Source organism: Trematomus bernacchii, unplaced genomic scaffold, assembly GCF_902827165.1.
Source record: "Trematomus bernacchii unplaced genomic scaffold, fTreBer1.1, whole genome shotgun sequence".
Lineage (NCBI taxonomy): Eukaryota > Metazoa > Chordata > Actinopteri > Perciformes > Nototheniidae > Trematomus > Trematomus bernacchii.
In genome coordinates this window covers 10,284,665-10,304,572 of record NW_022987689.1, presented here as the reverse complement: position 1 = coordinate 10,304,572, position 19,908 = coordinate 10,284,665, and the positions used below count along the sequence as shown (strand labels likewise).

The following is a 19,908-nucleotide window of genomic DNA, read 5'->3' as shown; positions in this document are numbered from 1 at the left end:
CTATGGCCAGGTACACTAATAATTCTGGCATTACAAGAAGGGCCGGGAAGGAAAAACGAACAGAAAGAAAGAGAGGCAAGGGTGGAGACTGGGTGGCAGGGGACATTATGCTCATTAATGCTGAGACACATGTTGAGTATTTGCTAACAGTTTGGATTTGTAAAACCTGGACAGTGCATTTGTGTGCAAAGAGGTCCAGGCAACTCCCCTGAAAGAACAATCTTTTTCTAACATTGTTTGACAGTTACTGTGAATGTGAATCTCAAGTTTTATTGTGGTCATGTTTTATTCACTAATAAAAACATAACTGCAATGTTTCCCAGAACATAATTCATTATAGAAAGGGTCATTATTTACCTTTTTTTGTCATTTGGGAAATGCTATGCATGTCAAGCTTTCTGTTCTTGCATGACAGTTTAGGGAAGAAATGTACCATACATTTTTGGTGTCACATTTACCATCAACATTCTTAGTAATTTTTTAAACAAGGGGCTTTTGATTTCAGATAAAGTGTAGACAACAACAGATTGGCATGACAACTGACGCTAGCAGATTTAATCAGCTGTAGCTAGCTAATTTATTAAGCTAGCATTTGTTCCATAAGTTGGTTAAACATCTCCAGCTAAATTTTTAGTGTTTCCAGCCGATTAGTTTTAAATGAAGAACGCTGTTAAATGTTTTTAAATGTGCATTTGATGGCTATATACGAAATATGGGTTGCTAAGGTATAAATAAATCATGAAAGAGCTGCTAACTTTACTGTTAACTCTCCACCAATTGTGGCTATCATTTGCAACACAAAGGGTTGGTTTCAGGAAAAGGTATACAAATTGTACACTTAAAGGCTGGTTCGACTGGTTTTCAGTATGCGCTAGTACACTGCTGCACTAAAGAAACCTGCACTGGTTGTATATTACCTGTGAGTTCTTGTGTTTTCCTCTAGCACTGCATTCATCAAGCCCTTATGAGGAACTGTTTAGATTGTAGATGCTTTTGTTTTCTCTATTTAAACATGTAACATTGCAGTGCACAGTATGTATTAAAGTTAAGTATATTATACAAGGCCGTATTCACGGCGTCAACATTGGGGGGGACCAAAAATTCAATACAAATTTGAATACAAATTTCCTGCCATTCTAAAGGAAAATATATAAAAATTCACTAACACATGGGATACTTTAAAACCTGTTAAACCCCATGCCCCTGCCCGTGGGGGCAAAAAACAACAATATTCACGAAACTGTGTCTCGGGCATGGGCGTAGGAAGCATCCTCAATGTGGGTGGGACAATTTGACGGGGAGTGTGGGCAGGTGGTGGACCTAACCTCCTCTAGGGGGGTCCAGGGGCATGCTCCCCCGGGAAGATTTTTTTTAAAATGTTGAAGTTAAATGCATCAATCTGGTGCACTTTGAGAGCAAAATTAGGGACTAAATCTATGGATACATCTCTCAACACCATATGAAACAGAACTGAACAGATTTACTTTTTCTTTATGCATATTTTACAAATCACTCCCCTTTTAAACTGTAGTACAGTATGAGTTGGAATTATTTCATACCTGTTATTCTCTTATTTTGTATAACTATAATGATCATATAAAGGTGTGCCTTGGAAATACTTGTTTTGCATCAATCTTGATAGACGGTACTTATTATATGTTATAGTTTAGATTCCTAAAGCTTTTAATCTACTATCCCATCATTCAAGGGTGGTTTTCACTATAAGTAATGGTTTATTTTTTGGACGGACACTATAATTTACACTTTTTTACTATGTTCAATCTGAATTTACTTTAAAAACATCTATATTGATTCGGAATTTTTCTACATCCAACTCACAGGTTTATCATTGCTTTGAGAAAAAAGATTATTCATTTACCTATTTTAGAAGTGAAGATATAGTCAATTGTTCTGGGAATGTCATTTTCGAGCCTGAGACCTGAAAAACAGGCTGGTTAAAATGTTTTACCATAATGTCTAATTGTGCATTGTATTACATCGCCCTATTTTATCTAGTTTAGCTTTTCTTGTTTCGTTGTTTGTAATGGCAGAGATTAGGGATGAATAAAGTACAACTATAACCATAATCATATTAAAGCATTTCAATCCATAGGTCTGTGCCACGCAATTTCAGTAGAAACAGGAACACTTTATTGCCCTTTTGTTTTGTTGAAATTATTTCATAATAATTGTAGAGTATTTATTTAATTAATTCTGGCACCTTTGGTATTCCTTAGATGTCACACATCACAGTTTTAAATCTTTCCACACTCTACAAATGACAAAATAAAATAGAAATCATCCACATGAATAAATATATATTGGATTACATCCAAAACGACACCGTAATTTTCCACATAGCTGACACAAGCCCGCCAAACCCTGGCGAGCAACTGAAACCAGCTAGCCCACAGCTAGTTAGCTACTATTCCTGAAAAGTTCGGTTTTAACATCAGAACTACAAGTTACTTACACAAAGAAGCTAAACCGGAGGGTTCATTAACATTACCATTACGAAATAAAATAATATAGATTACTTTAGGGCTAACTAGAAAAGATACCAGAACTGATGGAGGGCAAATTAAAACATGACTGACCTGCTTGGAGCATCAAGCTAACTGAAGCTGGACTCAGACGTGCGACAGCGAAATACACCCCCGGGTACAAAATAAAGGTATGCATAAACAAACAAGGCGGAACCAATTTACATATGAAAAGAATATATCATTTTGGTGAAGTTCACAATAACAGAAAATAAAGATGTTCAAGTATACAAATAGCCAAAATAAAAAGTAATAGAATAGCAATTTTATTTTAATAAAAAAAAAAATAATGTTATTGTTATTTTTGCTATTTATTGGGGGGGGGGGGACATTTTGAGTGTATCTGAATATTGGGGGGGGGATGTGTCCCCCCCAATGTATATGGTGAATTCGGCCCTGATATTATATATCAAAAGGTTTGACTGCTGTTTATTTTAGAGTCTGTGTTCTGATTCTTGAGGTTTGAAAGTAAAAGACAGCTTAACATGGTGACAGTGCTAATGCTTACACTGCTGTTGATTTACACAGTGTTTGAATTGCCCACACATGTTAATTTTGGTAAATCATAACTTTGGTTTTGGGCTCACCTAAATGATGTAGAGCCATTGATTTTTTGCCAGGTTAGACATCCACTGAGGCGTCCTCTGAGTCTCAGAAGTTGAAGAGTCAACTCTTTAGTGGTCAGCTTTCTGTCACTTGTAATAGCACAGCCCAAGTTGATGGATACTGCACGCAACCTCAGCTAACCTCAATGCTTTAGTAATGTATTGAGAGCAGGGTTTCCCTGAAGCATCTTAAATCTTAAACCTCATTTATTCAGGCAAAGTGCCTGAGAAAACACATGTCTATTTACAGTATAAAACACATGCACTCAGGGAAGGATTGCTTTAGGGGGAGGATTACACACATGCAGGACTCTGGGCTGTCGAGTAACACCTTTGGACCAATTTAGAGGCAGAGTACTTCACTTATGGTACATTGAATGTAATGTATAGGATAATTGGGATACTTTTTCCTAATTTCATCCATCTATATTGTTCCCAGCTGAAAGCTCAGATTTTCAGTCACAAGCTCACCTGCGTTTCCTTCAGGCTGTTGGAACAGTATAAGCAGCACTAAGCCAAAGCTAAAGTGTTTAATGAGTAATTCTATGAATTATATTTTGATGGAAATAAAACAAAGAAAAGAGTAATATTATTAAATGTAGCCCTAAAGCTGAGCTTGATCAAAAGCATAAACCTTAACCTATTTTTCAGAAAATCATCAGGATACACTTTAAGTGACTTAGGTAAACATTAAAGTATGGCTTTGTAATTTTAACAGAGTTATGTATGATTCATACATTTCACAATATGTATTAAGTATGAACTGACATGACCCAGCGCTATATTGATGCACCACTGGACGTCTTGGCACCGTTGATTTTTATTACCCTGTACATAAAGCATACACTCAGTCCCAAACACTGAGAGCCAGATTAAAGGCTTTTTGATGAAGCAGTTGTAGTGCTCCAAAAAAGCCATAGGAGGCTCAGCTAAAAGCCTAGTGTCTGGCATGCGTACTTTGGGCAGCCGGTGAGACCCCACTGCAGGGCTCTCAGACTCAGTAAGGCTTAATGGTGATGGGTGCAAAAGCTTTCCAGCTATAAAAGCAAAAGGAGAAAAATGACATGTGACATCACTGCAGCCAGGCAAAAACAAAGTCGGCTTCACACATCAAAGTGCCTCCCGGGTAATTTATCACAGTCAGAGAGGGAAAGAGGTAGGTGGTAGGGGGCAGCAGGGGGGTAGTGGTTTGAAGTACCCTGACCAATTCAAACAATTATGATTTGAAAGGTACATAGAGGGCAGAGGGAGATGTTGATGGATTGAAGCAAACTGTCGTCTTCTAAGGACGACACAATTACATGTTCTTAAATTCACTCTTACAATACTATGTGAGCAGAAATACTTTTTCACATGCTTAAAGAAATAAATATTTTGGGGATTTTAAGTTTTTTATCTTTTTGCATGCAGTAGCATTTGGTATAGCCTAGCATAATAGCTAACATGTCTCCTATGCTAGATATTTAGCTTAACAGAGTCTTAACTCCAAAGCTGCCAAACAAATTGTAGCCTGTACAGTACTGTAGTCTACTTGAACTTGTGGTGTAAATTAAAGGACCCAACTATAAACCATAAAGCATCTAAGGTTCAGCAACAAAACTAACATGAGAAGCTAATCAATCAAAGTACATGATGCCTACAGTGTCCTGAAAAGAGGTCTAATCAGGCAACATAAGTGAACACATGTGTGAGTAGGACATGTCTTTGTGGCTGTAACAGAAGAAAAAAACTGTTGTCTTTGGGAAAGCTAACTATGCGAGACTGAAAAGACTGACCGAAAATGTTAGTTACTTGGTAAACTTAGTTACGGCAACAACTGCACGAAGCACCTCAGGTGTCCTCTCTCGTTTGGAAACGTTCTAAGCTAACTCTGGAGAAAAAAAATGAACTATGATTTGTTGATGTATTGTTTGATATTTATAAGTAAAAAAGAATTCAGTTATGGAGCTGTTGAAAGCACTTTATTTTTCACCCTTGAGAAAATAAGCTAGCAGCTTTTTTGGCTGCCAGTACTAAGCTAGGTTGAATGCTTAAATTAAAACTGTTTCGACTTCCGGTGGAATGTCGAAGTCTGTCGCACTGTCGAATACTGTTTCCCTTCTGTTAAAATGAAAGCGCCTCCTTTGTGGTTAGGTTAAAGTAGCAGAAACCCATTTTGACGTTTTAGTCTGTTTAGTAATAATAACGCAGAACATGGTAGCATAATGTTAGTTTGAGATTAATGACTGTTTGTAGTTTAATCCTGTAGATATAACACCACACTTTACAAGGTTTTACAGCTTAATTTAAAGTGCTTTGATGAATGCTTATTGAATATATCTAATATTTTCATGTTTTCTCTCTTTTTATTGCTTCTGCAGGGCCTATATGAGTGTAAAAGAGCTAAAGGAGGCCCTACACCTGAGCGGCACTGACAACCTCAATGTATTCTTTGCCAGCAACTCAGTGCGTGAAGAGCTGGCAGGAGCTGCAACCTGGCCATGGGCAAAAGAGTCTCTAACCCACCAAGGTGAGTAATATGACATCAAAATACTGTTCAATATCTGTCATATCTTCAAATTCCTTGCTTTTGTCTTTATTACCATTTGAATTGTTCTGTTGTATTATGTTTACAACTTGTTTTGCCCTTTTCTCCTGGATTTGACACAGTTTCCCTCTTGCTTTTATTCAGTTTCTCTTTCCCTGCCTATTACTCTTCATATCCATCCCTTGATCTTTTCCCATGCCCTCCATTCTTTGTTGCCTGCTTTAGCGATTTCAAAAACGAAATGGGGAGAGCAATTGGGGCTGGCAGGGATTTTCCCGGCACATTGCCTTTTTCCTCCTCCAATTATTAGGTCCTTTCCACTGGAAAAGGCTAATCAACCCAAACAACAACCAAACAAACAAACGTCAGTGTGGGCTAGTTAAGTTTTTTTTTGGGAGTGTTTTTCCATATCCAAAGCCCGTCAAAAAGGATAAAGGGTGTCCTATGCTGTACATAATGTAATGCCCCTGAGGCACATTTCTGATAGTGGCCTATATATATAAAATGGACTTCACTTGCATTGGCTCTGTATTATTGTTGACTCCCATGCCCACTTGCCAGCTGTTCTTCATTTATTTTTTAACTTTGTTTCCTGCTTGTGCAAGCACAAAGCAGTGAGTTGATTCAAAAGTAAGAGACACATGGATAGGATGTACCTCCAGATGAAGTATTTAGCACATTAAGAAAGTCTTTCACTGGAAAAGATTATATGATCCTGTAACAAACTGTGAAATGCTTCCACTTTAAGCATTTTCAACACCTTGTGAATCCCTGCATCCTTAACAAGTACAGCTGTTATATGGCAAATTGGATCCATATTAACTGGCTGTGTAATGCATACCAGAGTATGTGAATTGTAAGTTAAATAAATAGCATATCTTTCACTTTATTATTACACAATACAATAATACTGTGTAGATAAATGGGCTTAGATAGCTATTTATTTTAATAGAGATACTTTGATGATACCAGTTTAGTAGTAGTACAGTAGTAGAGTAGATGTTATATTTTCAAAATATACAGTTTGAGTCCTGATACTGAATGTGTCCCACAAGACATTTGGTACAGTTGCCCAGCATCTGTCCCTGTTTAAAACCAAGTTACTGTCATCTCCGGAGGCCCTGTTGTTTAGTGTCTTCATATTTAATGTCTTCATTGTTCAACATCTTCACTGAACACTCTGTTCCTAATCATAATCCCAATAACTGTCATGTCTGCTCTTGATTCTTCAATTATCATAATTCTTAGGAAACTTGTTTTTGCCTACAGAATGGAGTTATTCTTTCATTTAACAATGCAAATTAGCAAAAAACAAGTTTGTTGTAGTGAGCTGTCCACTTCCAATTCAGCCTCTAGTGTCTGTTGACCAATTAGAGGCTTTATGGCTGCTCTGATCTCAAACTCATTGCACAATGGAATAACATTATAATAACATTAGATACATAAATGACTGTATATGGTACGGTGTATGGTACACAATATTTGTAATTTAGAATGAAGCCTACCGTGTGGACTCCATAAAGCAACAAAGTTTACAAATCCTGTTACCACATCAACACCAAAACATTTTTTGTCCATGTTGCATGGACTTACTTAGTACCACACTTTATTGAAATTGGTTAACAGAATTTGAGCAGAATCCAAGTCATTTTGATCTGTATACTGTATGTATCCAGCCTTCCCACCTACCATTTACACTGCTTTAGCTGTGAGTCATTCATTACCTCTTAACAAAACTCCTTAAATGGTAATGAACTTATAAAGCATATACATATAAATGTATCTCAAACCAACTCATGCATTCAAGTAGTTGGTAATATTGGTAACAATGTTTGTATATTCAATGTTTATAATTGTATGCACCTTTCTCGATTGTTTTACAGTGATTTCGTTTTTATGATTTTTCCCCCAATCACATCTTTAGTGGCTGTGGAATTTCGTTGTATATTTTGGTGTGTTTTTCTGTTGTATTGGGTTAGCTCCAAGGCCATGAAACTATGTCTGTATTCTAAAGACAGCGTAGTGAGGTGTCAGCTATTAGCTAAACGAGGAAAAATGGTGAATACAAGGTTTCTGCACTGCAGGGTATTCCTCTATATTCAAAGCTGGCAAAACTGGCCCGCATCCAGCTGTAGCCACCTTACCGTATCCTGTTTCCTGTTTTTGGTTTAGAGTAGTAAAGTTTTACTTTATTCCTAATTGGTTTTAAATATCACAGTGCTTAGTCGTTTTACTATGGAGGTCTGTTTCTCTTTTGGAAATTCCGTAGCAGAGCGTAAAACACGAGTTAAATAGTTTCACAGCTCTAGATTTTCACAGCAATAACACATTTGTTTGCGATCAGTTGTTTTGTTGGGTGCTTCTGAAATCTCATTAAAAACAATCGTAAACGGTTAGTGGATCTGAACATGGTTTAGTGTTTTTAGACATACAACAGTAACCATACCAGGGGATTTCCTCCTATTGATTGTCGTGCCAAAGGGCACTGAAACGGTTCACCTGCTGAAGGACAATTTTCCAAATCATTACATCCCATCAACGTGGAGGAATAAGGGGTTACAGTCCAGTGTGAGAAAAAGTTTTTAGAGAGTACTTGTCCATGGACAAGTGAGTTTGGCAATTTACTTGTCCGAATACATTTTTCACTTGTCCAGAATGGACAAAAATTGGGGCCACTGGAATCTTCTTCTTCGCCAACGTATTTTACATTTTCCCACGTTTTTTACGACACCGCTAACGTAAGTGAGCGGTAAGATTTGACTGCATCACACATAGGGTTGGGTATCGTTTGGATTTTAACGATTCCGGTTCTGCTTTTCGATTCCGGTTATTTTCGGTTCTTGATTCCGGTTCTTTGAGAGGGTAAAAATAAGTCCCATGACAAACTGGGAGAAAAACATATTTATGAAAACATTAAGTCAAACCTGTATTCCTATTTACAAATCACTTCATACTGTTTAATTTCTTACGGTTATTCAATAAAATTATATAAAAATAATCTCTGCATTGTTTAGTTAGTTCTATGTGGTGCAGTTTGAGAATGTACAATTGGCCCAGTCTCCTCTGATGTTACACTGCAACCTGCCTGTGAGACAGAGTCCAACCACACATGTCCAACACATAGGCCTAATAATAATAATAATAATAATAATAATACATTATATTTATAGCCTATAGGCCTAGCGCTTTTCTACAACTCAAAGACGCTTGCATGCTTGCACATGTCCTGCAATACACATGCTGCAGCTGCCCAGCTGCTCACTGTTTGTAAATAAATAGTATTTTCATTTCAATAATGTACTTTCTATACCCTGCTTCATAAACAATACTGACATCCCTGTGCTCCTCCGAGTCTGGGGGTCGGGGGATGTGAGGACAGCGCGAGGACACAGACAGGGAGGCTGCTTTATTTCATAAAGGAAATGGCGTCAATATTAACAACGTAGGAGCTAAAACGCTTAATAACCTTCATTACGTGTTAAAGAAAGAACATAAGAAAGTTTGACAAAGATTAGGCTGTTAAACGGGCAGCGGGTCCGCTGTGTGTAGAAAGAGAGAGGGAGAGAGAGAGACGCTGAACTGCACCGTGCAGCGATCAGTTGATCCGGAGCAGAGAGAGAGAGCTGCGGTCCGCGGGGCTCGGCCTCGGCCTCGCCTCCTGTCCTCACAACTCTTATTAATCCCGGTACCGGACAATTGTTATTTGTTCCTACTCGGAACCGAATTTTGCTTCCCAACCCTGCCACTGTGCTACACGTCCCGCACCGCCCCGCCCCGCCCCGTCTAACAGTACAGAAAGCAGCGAGATGCAGGAATCGACAAGCAGAACCGAAACTAACATTTCTAAACGAACAATGGCGGACACGGACAATTTGCGAATGAGTTCTGCCTTTTGTAAACTGAGTTTATCAATAATTTGTCAATAAATGAGGGCTAAAAACGTCACTTGTCCACCGGACAAGTCAATTGAAAGATCTACTTGTCCGACATTGTAAATAACACGTCCCGGACGGTGGGACGTGTGCTTTTTCGCACACTGCAGTCTTGAATGGCAGTTTTAGATTTGCAACTTGTGAATGCTTGCAAAACTTCACTAACATGTCACCAGAGATATATTTACCATGACTCTTATTATGAGTCAGAGACCAAAATCAGCTTGTAAGACAAACAGTTCAAGATATAATTGTATTATGACACACACTTTAAATATTATCTTCTGTCCTCAGGTGGGATGGTTCTGAGCCCGTCCTACTTTGGTACCATGGGCTACCAGAACACCATGATTCATGAGATGGGCCACATATTTGGACTTTACCATGTTTTCAAGGGGGTGAGCGAGCGGGACTCTTGTGATGACCCATGTCAGGTAGGACTGATAAATGTTCTCCTCTTGTTCATAATTCTGTATCATACAGTTTATATATAAATTATTTTTCTAGTTTATATGGGAATGTGTCCTTATTCAGTCGTTGTAATATTTATTCTCAGAAAAACAATAAATAAATGTTAAAACAATGAATACAAAATAGAACAAATAAGTAGTGTTGTAAAATATATAATATTTATAAGGATAATTATCTGAAAACACAGTGATAATAATAAAAAACAACTAAAAACCATGACGAATTGCCAAATTAACGCCACGTTTTAACCATTTACTACTCCGCCCACCAATCTAATCCCCCTTTTCGGAACCAGCCATTTTGCAATACTGGCCATTTGGGTCTCAACTACACGTTGGCAAAGTTTCGTGACTGCATCTTGCTAGGTTGCGACACTATTGCAAATCTGTCCCCAGATACACAAACAGACTCCTGGCAAACTGCTCACAACAGCCTCTGATAATGTTAGGCTGATGCAGAGCCAGCAGCGTCTGTGCTAGTTCCAGCTACAGAAGGTGTCTCCAGGGTTAAATTAAGCAAACTAGATTATAGGTTTGCCGTTCTCTTTTTAGGCTTAGACATGCCTCCTTGGATAGGGCTTTTCACTCTCCTGTGATCATTTGCTTGTATTTCTCTCTTATGCCCTTGCAGGAGACCACCCCATCAATGGAGACAGGAGATCTGTGTGCTGACACTGCACCAACACCCAAATCAAAAGCCTGCCATGATCCCGGAACCGTCAATGATTCCTGCGGAGTCACCATGTACCACAACACACCTTATAGCAACTACATGAGTTACACAGGTACAGTGATGAAAACATCTCTCCTTACTTGTAGCTATGCTTTTAGACATGTTGAAATAACCAATGACCCAGAGAACAAGTTATTTACATGACATGAAGAATGTACACTGTAGTGATGATAGAGGACATGGTATAGACATCCTGCATAACAGCCATGCATAATTAGAACCAGGGCTTTTTCTATTCAAGACAAAAGGAGAACAGACACATGGTTCTTGGTTACTACAGTCTGTCATAAGTCTTCTAATGGAAAAGTTATGTACCTCTTGACATTTGAATGACACAGCCACACAAGCAGGAAGTAGAACTACTGTGTAAACTACATTTCGTTTTTAAATGGGTTTTGCAAGGACTAAGTTGGCTAATTGTGCTTGCTTTATACGATAAGAGCAACATTGATATTTACAGTCATTATTTTGCTTGTGATTTCACCGAGAACCTATTTTCTTCAATATCTGCCAGTAAGCTAAATATTTGAGTGATTAGAAATTAGGTTAAATGGAGGTTAGTGTTTAAAATTATAAACACTGATTTTTTTTATTTCACCACATCAGATGACAACTGCACCAACCATTTCACCCCCAACCAAGTGGCCCGAATGCACTGTTATCTGGATTTGGTCTACCAGAAGTGGCTAATGGACCAGCAGCCGTCTCCCATCCCTCTGGCCCCCATAGTGACAGACCAGAGTCCAGATTCTGTCTCCATCTATTGGCTGCCACCTTTGAGGGGAATGCTTTACCAGAGGTACTGTACGAGTATGACTGCATGGGTTCTTAAAGGTCCCATGTCATGCTTTTCCGGTTATTACCCGTCCCCTTGTGTGTTATAAAGGTTTTTATGCATGTAAACGGTCTGCAAATTCACACACCCTCAAAGTACACCCTGTAGCGAGTAAAACTCTAACACAGAAAAGACCTGTCTATGCTGCCCCAGAACGCCTCGTTGGAGATTTCTCTTTTTCTTCCTGGGTACAGTCGCAGACCCCACGCAGCAAGCAGGAAATGAACCCAGCTCACACTGTCCGCTCCTTGCAGCAGCGAGCCTCGCAACGTCCCGCCAACACGGCACCCAGACCCCACGCAGCATTCTCATCTGTTTGTCATTACTGGTGTCATTTTCTGGTTGCTAACAAACGCCATTGTAACACATAATCACTGATGTTCAGCTGTAACGGTGGTGGACTCATCAGAACATAGTGGGCGAGCTGACCAATCAGAGCACAGTGGCCTCATAGGGAGGGGGGGGCAGGAGCTCCAACAAGCCGTTTACACGTACTATACAGAGATGCTGTATGAGAAATCAATGTGAGTTTGGAAAATTGCACAATATAAATCTATTCTAGTATACCTCAACAATGGAATTATGATCTGTAGAAATGGCCATGACATGGGACCTTTAAGCACAAAGTGTAAAAATACACAATTTTGTATTTATATTTATATCCATCTGGAGTAAAAAAAAAAAAGAGGCAAGTTGGTCCAACATTATTATATGTCTGTTCTTAAAAAAAACATGATATAATATCGCACGCAACCCTTTTTTCTTTTGACCCAGCTCCTCATTCCATGTGTCTGGAATCAACTGCGGAGACTGTGAGAAAGACGGCGTTTTGCACCAATATGCCTCGGAGGCTACATCACCTCGCATCTGTGACACGTCAGGCTACTGGACCCCCGAGGAAGCAGTCGGTCAGTAAAAAAAACCAAAAACTGTGTGTTTGTTAAAAAAAATGGTGAATGTATCGGGACTCAGTTCCTGTGTGGAGGAGCCAGGTTTGAATCTGGCCTGGAACCATATACACATATCAACACTGTCATAATAAAGGCTAATCTGGCCCCAAAAAATAGGGTGAATATTTATATCTTTAACCAACAAAAAAAAAGCATACAGTTCAGAATAGTGATTTCTTTTTCTTATTGCAACATCCATACATCGATCATAGATTATTTGTATGCGCTTCGCCTGATAAACTCTTCCCGATCAATACTTTTTTGTAGTGGCGGTTTCATGTTTGAGTCTGTGTCGTTGAGTTCCGTTTCTGTCTCTTGATTCCACAAAGCAGATCAACCCCCCCCATCCAAACCCCCCCCCCCCCCCCCCCACACACACATACACACATCTCTGCCCTGTAAATTTCAGGTGCGTGCAAGGCTAATGGCTCCTGGAAGAGGAAAAAGCAGAAAATCATTAAATGATAATTGCACTCTGCTACAGACCTCTGTCTCTGTCCTGTTTTAGCCAAAGCGAGAACAAGGATTATTAACCAACGTCTACTCTGGGTAATGTTTGGGTGATGTTCAGACATTAAGCCTCCGTCATAAACAAAAAAGCCAAAAAAGTTGTATCTCGCAGCGCTGCACTTTGAAACATTACGCTTCGTGTAAGCACATGGTCCTTGTTATTCCAATCATAATCTCTGCAGAAGCCCGGTTTGCTTTGGCATGTAGGGTGAGGGGAAAAGAGACAAGAAAGAAAAAAGGAACAAAAGGAAGCAAACAATACAAAAAAAGAGAAAGAAAGTGATATACAGTAAGAGAGAAAGAAATACCTCGCGAACACAATAACACTCCCTTTCTCTTCCGTGGAAACTCTACCCAAATATGTGGAAATCCTCTGCAGGAATTTATGCTTTGACAAGCGGCGAGGAGAAACGGGGGGGATTACGGCTCCCTCTCTTTCGCTGCGGGATCATAATGATGATAAAGAGTCAATTACAGTCTTACTCTAAACAGTGGTATGCACACAGCTGAGGAGACAGCCAGTCTGCTGGCTTCCTTTTCACTTTTTCCCACATGATGCGCGGGGGTCATTTTGTCAGCCAACGGAGATGGGTAGACAAAGTGAGGGGGGAAATTGGACAAATTCAATGCGGATATCATGGCTGGCAACACAAAAACACAAGTACAATGGCAACAAACTGTTGGGTAGAATTGTTGACATTGTCCTTTTACATTTCCTGAAAATGTTGCCTTTGCCACAATCTAGACTTGTTTGCGTTTTCAGCCCGTTGAGAAGGATTACATTAGTTTATGTGCTGAATCTAGTGGCTTATTACTCAAAACGCGATACTTTTAAGTAGGTGCAGCACAATGTTCACTGAATTTCAATTTGCTGGGGGTAAAGACAGGGATGAAAGGTAGGTCTTCAACGTCTCTGCCTGTATAGGGCTAATGAAAATCTAATATCACAATTCTAAGCCTACTGTTAGAAGACGATGGAAGTCATGGACATATAAAGAGAACTGGATATAGCACATGAGGTGGCAACTTGTTAATTGCTTTAAAAAGTTGCTCCGTGGCACATCAAGCCCCAAAGTTTGACTACAGAGTATAAAATTAAACGAAAACTCCTGCTAAGTATAACATTAAATGAAAACCTTGGCGCTCAATGTGGCCCAGAGACAAATCCCTTTGTCCCTCCCAGCCGCTCAGACTCCATTTGTTCACATGAACAGAGGTGGGAAAACAAGTCTGGATTTGGCTATTAGTGCATGTTACAACTTTTAGGACGTAAGGATTTATTTAAGAAGGGCTATAGGGCAAGACATCTTTTTCCCAATGTAAGTCTATGGGACAGTATTTTTGGGCCAGTACTGGTGCATTTTTAAGGCTGTTTTTACCTGGCTGTCTTTGTCTTTCTGTCAGTTTAGCGATCTAGTGTTATTTCTACAGATGGCTAATCACAGTGGGTGTGAAATGTCTAACACCTCAGTAACATCCTGATTGTATTGGGCTCTTTGGGGCAGAGCTGAAAATAACGTAAATTAACGTAATTTGATGCCATTGTGCTAATCACTAACACTGTAACCATTAACACGTCATTTTGCCTTGCGTCATGGTGTTAGTACTAGGTTTTTTTCATGTTTGAAATAAGGAAGAATTACTCTTTCTTTCTTAACTGGAAAACTCTCTCTCTCTTGTTACTAATGAGAATAAGTGTGCTGGTAAAAGCATTGCTCTGGTATTTGTTAAATCAGACCCTACAAGGCAAGGTTATTGCGTGGACCAAATAATTGACAGTTTTTTGCTGTACATGATTACCAATACGTACGTCTGTGCAATGTCATTAAACCCCAGGCCCGCCCGATGTGGAGCAGCCCTGTGACCCCAGCCTACAGGCCTGGAGTCCTGAGCTCAGCCTTTATGACACAAATGTGACCTCGCCGTGTCCCGACACTGAAGGCTGCACCCTCACACTACGGTTCCTCCACCCAATCGTCCCACACGCACTCACCCTTTGGGTCACCTACATTTCATCAAGTAAGTGTCACTCTATAACTCCTAAGGATTAAGACTTTCCTAAGTGATAAAGCTTATAGTTAGGGCTGGCTCAGGCTTGCCTAGAACCAGCCTTTAGTTGTACTTCCTCAGTAGTTTTCTTCGTCAGTATTACATGTTACATCTGGATCATGAATCGCCTGTTGCCGTGGTCCTTACTGATATTCACGTAATTCTTTTTGGGCAGCACTGGGAAGCTTTTGGCAACCTCCTGGATCATTCATTTATTTATACGTTCACATTATTATTTTAGCTATTTGGATTGCCTTTGTTGTAATGTAATGTAATGCATATGTTTTTCATCTGAACAGACTGTAAATCCCCTTGAAATAAATGTGAACTTGTGATATTGGCAATCCAAACTAAATTTGATTCGGATTTTATATCTACAGCATGGTACCTGAGGCCATGCCGGACATTTGTTTTTGGCCAGTCAGAATGATCTAAGAAACTTGTTCATTGTGCATAGATATTCCACCATGTGAGAAATACATGTTCCATTGTCTGTGAATACATCAGTAAAACCCAGATATTCTGGCCTCCAGTTAAAACCCAATCCGAGATTGACAATGAAGTTCAAAATGCCAGAAATAACAGCTGACATACGTCTCTAACTCATATATCTGTATTTCCTTGTCACAGATAACCCAGCTATAGCCAACATAGAGCTGATAACAGACACGGGGAAAAGCATCAATCTCGGACCGCAGCACGTCTTTTGCGACATGCCCCTCACGGTGCGCCTCGACACCAACAATGCTGCCGTTGCCGCCATAAAACTCTGCACTTTCGACGAGAAGATGGAGATCGACGCCGCCATGTTGTCTTCAGGCCCCGGCAGCCCTCTGTGCGCCGGCTGCCAACCCCTGGCTTACAGGATTCAGCGGCAGCCGCCCTTCGCCAGCAAATCCCCCCCGCCTCAGACACAGCAGACGTTCACCGACAGGTAGGTTCCAACGTTGACAGGTGTACTTCGAGGAAAAATCAAAAATTTATTTGCTTTTACTGCAGTTAAGTCTACCTAAGGTCACTCACATTGTAATACCAGCTGGAGAATTATCGAAACGGGTGGGAGTGATCGCAATATGTCATGGGAATTGACAGTTGGGTTTAAAATACACTTGAATACAGAGGACTGCCTCTGAGGCAAGTTCCCAAATCGTTTTTTTTTTTACGTGTAGACTAATATTTATAACATAATGTTTTTGCCAATCACCATTTCTGTGTACACTAACACACGTAGACACACCTACACAAATAAACACACGCTGCCTTGTCAGACATCAGCAGCCTCAGAGGAAAATAACGTTTTTTTAGGGGCAACTTGGAGTTTAAGTTTCAGCAGCATACCTCTTCGACTGGGTCCTCCGATCTGCTAATCCACAGTTATCTGTCTTTCAAAAGTGTTTGGGTCTGTTTCTGTTTGAAAAGCTCAGAACACAAATGTTTCCAACGTGTGGATGTCGAGCTGTGGCTACTGATCCAAATCTGTTTCAACAAGCATATACTCAATCAAAAGCATGCTGAGGTTTCAGGACCAAGTTGAAAACGTTTGTACAGTGTCCTGTGGGATGTCCAAATGCAACCAGAATCCAAATGTAAAGCCCCAAGCCAGGATTTTCTTTCAAATTCTAACCAAAGAGTTTCCAGTTTATGACAGTTGTGTCACTTGATTGCAGATCATCTGGGGCTGATTTCAAAAGTTTCAAATGGCACTGATTTTCTAAGAAGCTGTTGCTATTCTGCAGAGCAAGGCAGACGTTGGAGGTGGATGCAGCCTCAACAACAGTTTATTTTTCAGGGAACACATCTCCTGTGTTACACAAGCTGTGTCTAAGTGCAAAAAGATGTAAGAACCTGTGGGATTTGAGTTATGTGGGACTGAGGAGGGCAGAGAGGGGTTGATGTTAGGAGAAGAGAGAGTCTGGGAGCAATGAGTTTAGAAAATAAGGTAGCGTGAATAAGGGAGGGTGGGATGATACAAAAGAAAGTTGGGCGAGACATATAATATTGTAGTTTATACCAGAAAGTCTAAATAAAGATACAGACCCATACAAACACTATTTATCTGCTAGATATGAACACTCGAATGCAACGCTAATATCACAACTCTCTATAGCTCTGTCTTTTCATTATTATTCTGACTCATTGTAACAACAGTGATATGATTGCCTTTACAGGATAGTCATTCCCAAAGTGTGTGCCATTATTAACACTTGCAAATAAATTCTCTCCCTTCTGTCTTACAACAAGCCTGCCAGCAAAAGTGGTCGTTTATAGAGACCGTATAAACTAAAAAACCTTTTCAGACAATTACATATTTGTTGTTATACTTTAAACAACGGCTATCGAGTGTTAAATCTAATGATCATATGTCGCTGTGCAGTTTAAACACATTTTTTACCATATATAGATTTTATTGGACATTTCCTATGCCGTCATTCAAATAATAAAAAAAAATTGCCCAATGATTTTTGTTAATTAAGTTTACTAGTTCAATAGGGAATTAGGCATGTAGGTAGGAAGTGCAGAGTGCAACAAGGGAAAGGGGAAAAGATGACCTAAACCTCACCATAATTATCATAAAGAGGTCCCTGAGAGCAGCGAGAAGGACTAAGGTTGCAGGATATAGCCCATTACAGATGGATAGCGGTGGAAGGTGTTTTTCAAGCTTCCTTCTCTGATCCATAATTAATAAAGGACATTTCTTTGGAAATAGACCAGACCTCAGGTACTGAATAATTTCTTATTGTCCTGTTTACATTTTCACACTAGACGACGTAGGAGATCTATGCTGGAAGAAATAGGGAGGATTCTCTTTTTATTGACACAGCCAACAAACAGATCAATAGTCCAGACACTGCAGCCAAAGTATCGCAAAACACACTTCCTGCCCGGGGGCTTTAAGGTCAGGGGATACAAGGTTACACACTGAAAACTTGCAGAATCTATTTTTTTAGAGGGGACTGGGACATACAGCAAATACAATGTTCTCTCTCTACATAGCACAACGTAAGAGAACACAACAGAATTAGATCCTGATGCACTACATTGGCACCAATAACCACATTAGTTCTTACTTACGTTGTTTGGGAATGAGTCATTGGTATCGATCAAGCCTGTGAAGATTATGTTCTTTCGAGGACCAATACAAACCTTGCCTAATACTCCTCGAAAGAACATAACAAAACTCTGGAATTCTGTTATAATTTTAGAGTGCCAATATATTTGTACAATTTCAAGGAATCACAAAACCATTTGCTTTCGTCTCTTCTCTTGCTTTCCTTTCTCTTCTCCTCTTCCTCCCCTACCCACTTTTCTTTTCTCTTTTCTTCTTTCTTTCTTTCTTTCTATCTATCCACTCCCTTTTATTTCCTCCCCTCCTCTTATCTCCTGTCTTATCTTCTCATCAATTCATCCTCTTTTCTCCTCTTTCGCTCCTCTCCTGTTCAAAACTCTAACCTTCTCATTACTTTGTTTCTCTTCCTCCCTTCCTCTCCCGTCTCTTATCCTCTCTAATATTCTTCTGTCTTCCTCCTCTCCTCTTCTCTCTAGCTCTGTAAGGCAGGGAGTCAGGTACCACTACACAATTCAAGTGGAAGCAGAAGGTCTCCTCAGCGACCCGTCCCCATCTCTCCTCTACACCCACGGGCAATCCTACTGTGGAGACGGCCTCATCCAGGGGTTTGTGCACTTAATGTTAACATGACCAATTACACATTGTAAATGTATACTGCATGGGAAATGACGGTCTTGATAATGATAGTGATGTTAATGATCATTTTCTCATTGTAGGACAGAAGATTGTGACGACAGTAATCTTCTGGATGGGGACGGTTGCTCTAAGAAATGCCACAAGGAGATTGGCTTCAACTGTCATGGTGAGTGAGTGGGTTTTCAAACACACATACCGTTTTAAACCAAAAGAGCAACACTTTTATCTATCTTTCATCAAACACACTAACCCACTTCAATGTGGAACATGAACACCATATCAACTTTTAGTGTGAGAAATCTTTCATTTGTGCATGCAGCAGTAATAACAAAAATATTCAAGCCAATCAAATGTTATTTACAAGACATAAAAGCTCCTCGCTTGAATTGATTTCACAAACCATTAATGTAACATCACCGCAGCATAAGAGGAAACAGATGAGTGGAGGGATAACAAGATTTTGCTTTGCTAAGTCTTGTTTAGAAATCTGAAACATTTTGACATTAGGCTGGCAGAGAAACACCAGAAAAACATTTTTCAGCGGTAACCGTTCGGTTTCAAAACACATGTCAAGCATGTTTCCTTTTATTAAATAAGTTCTGGCCTTAATCAGATTTCAAGCAATCAATACGGGCTTAGGAACACTAATGAATAAAGTGTATTGATGTGATTGTGTCACAAATTTCAGACATTGCCATTGTTTTCATTTTATTTGTTGTTTTCTATAAACCCAACAACAAAGCTTAGAACTAGGACACAGCTACTGTACTACTTTTTAAACCAGGTCCACATTTGGTAATGTTTAGGCAAGAATGCATGATTTGTTCTTAGACCAAAGATTTATGGTTAAGATAAGAAAGCTTAAGTAACAGGTGATTTGTGGCTCTGTGAGTACTGTGGCTGACACAAGAGAACTTGATGTGTGTTTAGGATTAAGTTAAACAGATTCACCAGTTTAAACTAACTATTTCAATCTAGGCTTTTGTTGTAGTTCATGCTTTTCAATCGAATCTGTAACCAAATGGTTATAACCTGCCTAATCTACAGTAGT

The 19,908-nt window shown here is 39.6% G+C and overlaps 1 protein-coding gene across 1 annotated transcript in view; it reads left to right on the top strand.

Annotated features, from left to right (window-relative positions):
• Nucleotides 1-19,908, top strand: part of pappa2 (pappalysin 2) — a gene marked incomplete at its 3' end in the record, with an annotated part of 80,487 nt that overhangs the window by 17,170 nt on the left and 43,409 nt on the right. Inside the window, exons 5-13 of the mRNA XM_034138022.1 lie at nucleotides 5,509-5,657; nucleotides 9,902-10,041; nucleotides 10,709-10,862; nucleotides 11,417-11,609; nucleotides 12,420-12,553; nucleotides 14,942-15,124; nucleotides 15,785-16,088; nucleotides 18,698-18,826; nucleotides 18,938-19,023. Coding sequence (XP_033993913.1) covers nucleotides 5,509-5,657; nucleotides 9,902-10,041; nucleotides 10,709-10,862; nucleotides 11,417-11,609; nucleotides 12,420-12,553; nucleotides 14,942-15,124; nucleotides 15,785-16,088; nucleotides 18,698-18,826; nucleotides 18,938-19,023 — 1,472 coding nt within the window. The remainder of the gene's footprint in view (nucleotides 1-5,508; nucleotides 5,658-9,901; nucleotides 10,042-10,708; nucleotides 10,863-11,416; nucleotides 11,610-12,419; nucleotides 12,554-14,941; nucleotides 15,125-15,784; nucleotides 16,089-18,697; nucleotides 18,827-18,937; nucleotides 19,024-19,908) is intronic.